The sequence below is a fragment of the Apis dorsata genome, unplaced genomic scaffold (assembly GCF_000469605.1).
Source record: "Apis dorsata unplaced genomic scaffold, Apis dorsata 1.3 scaffold_174, whole genome shotgun sequence".
NCBI lineage: Eukaryota > Metazoa > Arthropoda > Insecta > Hymenoptera > Apidae > Apis > Apis dorsata.
Genome location: NW_006263462.1, coordinates 221620 through 227076, shown reverse-complemented (window position 1 = coordinate 227076; position 5457 = coordinate 221620). Strand labels below are relative to the sequence as shown.

Genomic DNA, 5457 nt, shown 5'->3' with positions numbered 1-5457 from the left:
ATTAAAGACATTTCTTCAAACACAGGATAAGGTAGAATAGGAATTGAAAATTAACGCCATCTCTTGCGTATTTCTCAAAATATGATTCAATAAGGTATCTTTGATATTCGAGAGATGGCGATAAAGATCAATTCTTATTTGATCTTTTTGCTATTACGAGTTTCATTTACGGCACTCTGAAGATGGCGCTGATTTCCTAATTTTTATCCTATTTCTATCTTTCTCTCATCGTTTACTCTTCTTGTCTATCCTTACTCTCAGCGCGTGATAGATGAGATACGAGATATCAATTGAATATATTTTCATCATTTCTCATTGATAACTACAATTTTATTTTGAGTGGAATCAATATTTTAACTACGATATAAGAAATGATAAAATAATAATAAAATATTTTAATATTATCTCTTTTATAAATTACTATATTTTGCATGTCAATATACAAAATTTGTTAACTTACAATTTAGAAAATTATAGAAAGGAACACTTGTAATACATACAATTATGCTCAATTATAATAAATTAAGGCACAACTTTTTTTTAAAAAATATCATTTGAATTAATGTCCAGCACATTTAAAAATAAAAGTGCGACATTTTAACATGCAAATATATTTTATAATACGAAGCTGCCAAAACATGGCTTTCATTATTCTTAAAATACATTTGTATTACATTCAGATTTAATTCGTATATTATTTGAGAACAAATATTGTACGAATTATTCTCGAAAAATACGAACGTTTTAATATAAATATTTATAAAGAATATTTATGATTTATTTATCCTATTTTCTTTAACTATCTATCGTTTGCCTCTTTAAATTCTGCAAAAATGCAAATATTGAAGCATTAACAAATGTAAACTACATTTTGAGACAACGCATAGTCTTATCAGGTACTTGAAGAGTAAATTGGAAGGAATTTTTCCTGAGATTGCCAGTAGCGTTATTGGTGACTAAGTCATTGTCGTCATCCTTCACATCGATGTCCTCGATATCAATATTGAAATTTCGGTCACCCATTAACGTATTCAGACATATATTCATTTCCTTTATCTTTGAACGCACTAATATTTCCAAAGTGAACAAATGTTCGTCATGAGCTTCTGGTAGATAACGGTGCATAAAGTCTGCTAATCTGTACGTGACACATAAAATGAAATGTAAGAAAAAAAAAAAAATAAATAAAAAGAAAAAAAACATAAAATAACTTAACGAGTAAATCAGAACGACCGTATAAGGGAAAACAAACCGTAAAAGATATTCGACATTGTGCCCATTTGGACCTGAACACTCGAAAATTTGTTTTGCTATATTTTGAAGCGGTGCATCACCAAGCCAGTGTTCGTTTTTATTGGTAGCAATATAAATGATGACTGGAAAGTTTCTGTTTCCTTCACGACTATAAAATGTTGTAATTGTTGTCATATATCCTCCTAAAGTACATTCGCGATTTTCCAAATAAGGTAATGCTGTACTGTCTTGAACTTGAAATGCTCGACCGTAAACAACACCCTTATAAACAAAGAAAAGATTTATCACGAAACGGAAGCAATTCATTACAAGTAATGGAGATATTACGTTTACATTATTAATCAATAGTAATGATGCATAAATTTGAGGTTAACGATAAAAGTAAGTGGAATTACCTCTTTTTCCTCAACCAATGTAGCTACACGTCCAGGCTATAATAAAAATAAATAACAAATCACTAAATAAATAACCAATAATTTCAATTGCAAAGAAATTAATTGTATTTTTTACATCATAACGTAATCATGACGTAAGTATATAACATATGCATGCACAACATATAAAATCATGTATCTGCAAAAGATATTGGTTTCTACGAGCTATAACTGGTTTCACATTAATTGACAGACAACCGCAATACAAGATGAAGAGAAATTTTTATTTGATAAAAATTGTCTATGTAATGATAAAAGAAATACAATAGAATATAAAAAATTAAAATGAAATTAAAATTGTTAAACTATATGATTAGAAAAATATACTTCGGGTAATTAAATAATAATATATCAATTAGAGAAATTAGAACGCGCTTTAGGTGAAACTATATCCGATTTTCATCAGTCTTAATGGAAGCATCCGTAAGCATTTACTGAGCCGTAGTATCGTTCCGCAAACATTATACCGGATATTAAAAAAAATTTTATTATTAACTATTTATTTTATGATTTTCAAAAATATATTGAAAAATTTTTTAAATTGTTAAAATAAGAATATTTCTTTTTTCAAAAAAGAAAAATAAGAAATGTAATGTAAATATTTATATTATATTATCAAATATTCATAATAAACACATTTATTATAAAATGTGTTAAATAAAAAAACTCATCTTTACCATAACGGTGTGTGGAAGATTGCCAAGTCTTTGTGAAAGAATTCACGTGTCAAATTCATGAACAAGAAAATTAAAGATATAAATAGAACATCTGAGGTGAAGTCCGTATGAAAAATTTAGTTTGTCGTCGAACTCTATTCGATGTTTATATATTGTAAATGAAAATGAAAATATTTATATATCTATTAATATCATATATATATATATTTTTTTTTTAAAGTGTACAATATAAATAATATTAATATAATAATTTTATAATGTAAATGTATTTCGAAATTCTATGATACAATTAATGTTTTCATTTTTAATTTATTAAGAATAATTTATAATTTTATACATCATTAATCAACTGCAAATATTATTGTGAAATTTGTATATAGATGGATTTTTTACGAAAAAGAAGAATAATATAAATATTTATGAAGGAACTCTGAATTGATATTTCTTAAGCGTGAAAAAAGAGGAATAAAAAAAAATAAAGAAATTACAAATTTCTAACATTAAAAACTTACCTTTTCTATTGTTCCCCGATGCGTTGTATTTCCTTGCCAAAATCTTCTAATAAATCCTTTGATGTGTCCTACCGCGCTTTTTTTATATTTGAAACCTGGATGCCAGCACAAAGATCCATATCCGAACACCCAGAGAGAATTTTCATTATTGTTTCTAGCTTCCATTTTAAATTATTGAAAAGCGTGAAAAAATCGTAACTTTTTTCTTTGAATATTGACTAATTCTATTTTTATCTCCAAATAGAGCATATCTTGTCAAAATTTGTTTATATTCTGATAATTCTTTGATAAATATTTTTAATAAATCTAACTCGTGAAAATTTATTCAATTTTCCTTATTTTCATTATCATAATTTACTTAATTCACACGGATATTGTGTCGATATATTATTTAATTTAATATGTATTTTAAATAACTATGTCTGTGAATAGTTAAAATTATCGCATATGAAGAATGAATAGATAACAAAAATTATTTGTCCTTTGTTTGCCTTATCATTTAAGTATATCATTAAAGTGAATGCAATACGAAATAATTGATTTGACAAGCGCGACACGTGGCTTCACTATGATCTTACCCCAAAGACTGTTGCACTGTTTAAAGCTTAACTGTTCAGAAATTCACTCCCACTATAATATTCTAATTTATTTCCTCCCACTTTCGCTTGGTGATTTTACAGGATTATTATCCTATTCATCTGCCCAATAAAACGTTTGTTCTCTTTTTCGTCTTTTATGTGTCGGTTCTTCAATATCCCGCGTGACATTTTTCACTAATAAATTTTAATTATACAATAAATTTTTTTTATTAATTACTTGTATGATCAATTGATCTTTCGAATGTTTATTGAAATTTTATTTGATCGATATTTCTTTCGAAGAGCCGTCGAAAAGTTGAAAGCTTGATGACTAATTTTTTTTGTTTTCGAATGATTGAATGTTTTTGAACTGATTGATACAACTTTCGTAAATGTTTCATTGGAATTTTTATGATTTAAATTCACGACAGACATTGACGAATTTAGGAAATCCACAACATACACACCTCACAGAAGTTTGACCGAGACTGCCGGTTGTCGGGCGTATACTTTTACATGTAGAAAAAGATAGAAATACTAACGGAAGAGGGGAATAAGCACATATTATTAGAGAGAAAGAGGAAGACTATGAAAAGAAGAGTGAGTAGGAGGACGGATGAGATGGATGACGAAACATGAGGTACGGATTGACATATAATAACATTTATTTAAATTATATTAATATTTGTAAATGTATATAAATAATATTTACATAATATTTATCTATTACATAAATTATAAGAAAAAAATGCTTAATAGTTAAATATAAATTAATTTATTTTTATAAAAAAATTATAATATATATATATATATACACATATATATTGTTATTAAAAATAAATATATATGATATTTTATAGAAGATCAATTTCAATTCATTTTCAATTAATAATATGAATTTATAACTTTAAATTTAAATATAATAAAATTTGATAATTTTTTAAAGAAAGTTAATTTTTCTTCTGATGGTAAATATAATTTATATTTCTTCTTAAAAGATGTCGCTATTATTATAAAACCATAAATAATGATACCAATAATAGAATAAAAATTCCCTATGATTTTTGTAACTAACTTCCAAATCAGCTGGTGCTTCCAAAATCCGATTGTTGTTGACGAATGTTTGAATTGAATTTCCATTTTTTCGAATGACAGACTCAAAAATTGAATTTTGAATAGTGTTGAGACTTTTTTTTAAAGTGAGAAACTTTAACGAGATACATAATTTTTGTGCGAAGGAATTGTTTATTTCATATAGTTTCTAGTTAAATATATTTTATATCTTTTTAAAACGTGACCTGTTGCACACTTTATTAAGTTTTTAAGATAAACGATGCACAGGGATACTCCACCACCTTCTCCAGATATGAATGAGCAAATAGAAGATGAAGATATGATATATATAGGTGATGTAGAAGAAGTGATAGATGCATATGATGCAGGAGATATTGAAGAAGAAGATGCAATGGAGGAAGATCTTTCAGAAGGAGATGCAATTTGTGTTTTTACTGGTCATAAACGAGGTAAGAATAAAATTTTAATTTTTATAATAAGATTAATATTGTGATGATAATATAAATTATTATTTTATATTAAAATTTTGTAGGTTCTGTTTTTTGCGGTACTTTGAGTAAAAATGGAAAACTAGCTGCTACAGGTGGTGAAGAAGATAAAGCTTATGTTTGGGATACATCAACAGGAGAAATTATTCTGGATTGCACAGGTCATAAAGACAGCATTATTTTTTCAGCATTTAATTATGATGAATCATATTTAGCTACTGGAGATATGAGTGGTCTGATACAAGTTTGGAAAGTAGCTGATAAAATTAAAATTTGGGATTATAATATGGGTGATGCTACTGTTAGTTTATAGTTTTCATAATGAAATTACTATGTTGTTATTAATTTTAATAAACTGAAATATTATTATTACAGTGGATGATGTGGCACATAGCTGCAAATGTTTTATTAGCAGGATCTGTTGATGGTGAAATATATAT

General features: G+C 26.5%; 2 protein-coding genes across 3 annotated transcripts in view; one reads left to right on the top strand and one right to left on the bottom strand.

Moving 5' to 3' along the window:
- Nucleotides 1–404: 404 nt before the first annotated feature.
- LOC102675550 (putative glutathione-specific gamma-glutamylcyclotransferase 2) lies at nt 405–3960 on the bottom strand. Of its 2 annotated transcripts, XM_031509807.1 has the most exons (5): nt 3456–3960; nt 2878–3299; nt 1650–1685; nt 1253–1515; nt 405–1138 (listed from the first exon to the last, which is right to left on the bottom strand). In XM_031509807.1, exons 2-5 carry the CDS (start codon nt 3040–3042, stop codon nt 865–867), a joined length of 738 nt encoding a protein of 245 aa, XP_031365667.1. In that variant the 5' UTR covers nt 3043–3299; nt 3456–3960; the 3' UTR covers nt 405–864. The 2 variants fall into 2 exon arrangements, with proteins under 2 accessions (XP_031365667.1, XP_006614309.1); XM_006614246.2 differs by having other exon boundaries at nt 2878–3960.
- Nucleotides 3961–4080: 120 nt separating this feature from the next.
- LOC102677480 (angio-associated migratory cell protein) overlaps nt 4081–5457 on the top strand; it is a 2716-nt gene continuing 1339 nt past the window's right edge. Inside the window, exons 1-4 of the mRNA XM_006614355.2 lie at nt 4081–4095; nt 4774–4978; nt 5062–5318; nt 5393–5452. Coding sequence (XP_006614418.1) covers nt 4789–4978; nt 5062–5318; nt 5393–5452 — 507 coding nt within the window. The 5' untranslated portion in view covers nt 4081–4095; nt 4774–4788. The remainder of the gene's footprint in view (nt 4096–4773; nt 4979–5061; nt 5319–5392; nt 5453–5457) is intronic.

Excerpts from the sequence above, each read along its gene's own strand:
- LOC102675550 (XM_006614246.2), bottom strand. The coding sequence starts at position 3,042 with ATGGAAGCTAGAAACAATAATGAAAATTCTCTCTGGGTGTTCGGATAT. Across the intron at positions 1,686-2,877 it reads ATCGGGGAACAATAGAAAAG|CCTGGACGTGTAGCTACATT; the intron begins GTAAGTTTTTAA and ends TTTTTATTATAG. Across the intron at positions 1,516-1,649 it reads CATTGGTTGAGGAAAAAGAG|GGTGTTGTTTACGGTCGAGC; the intron begins GTAATTCCACTT and ends TTTGTTTATAAG.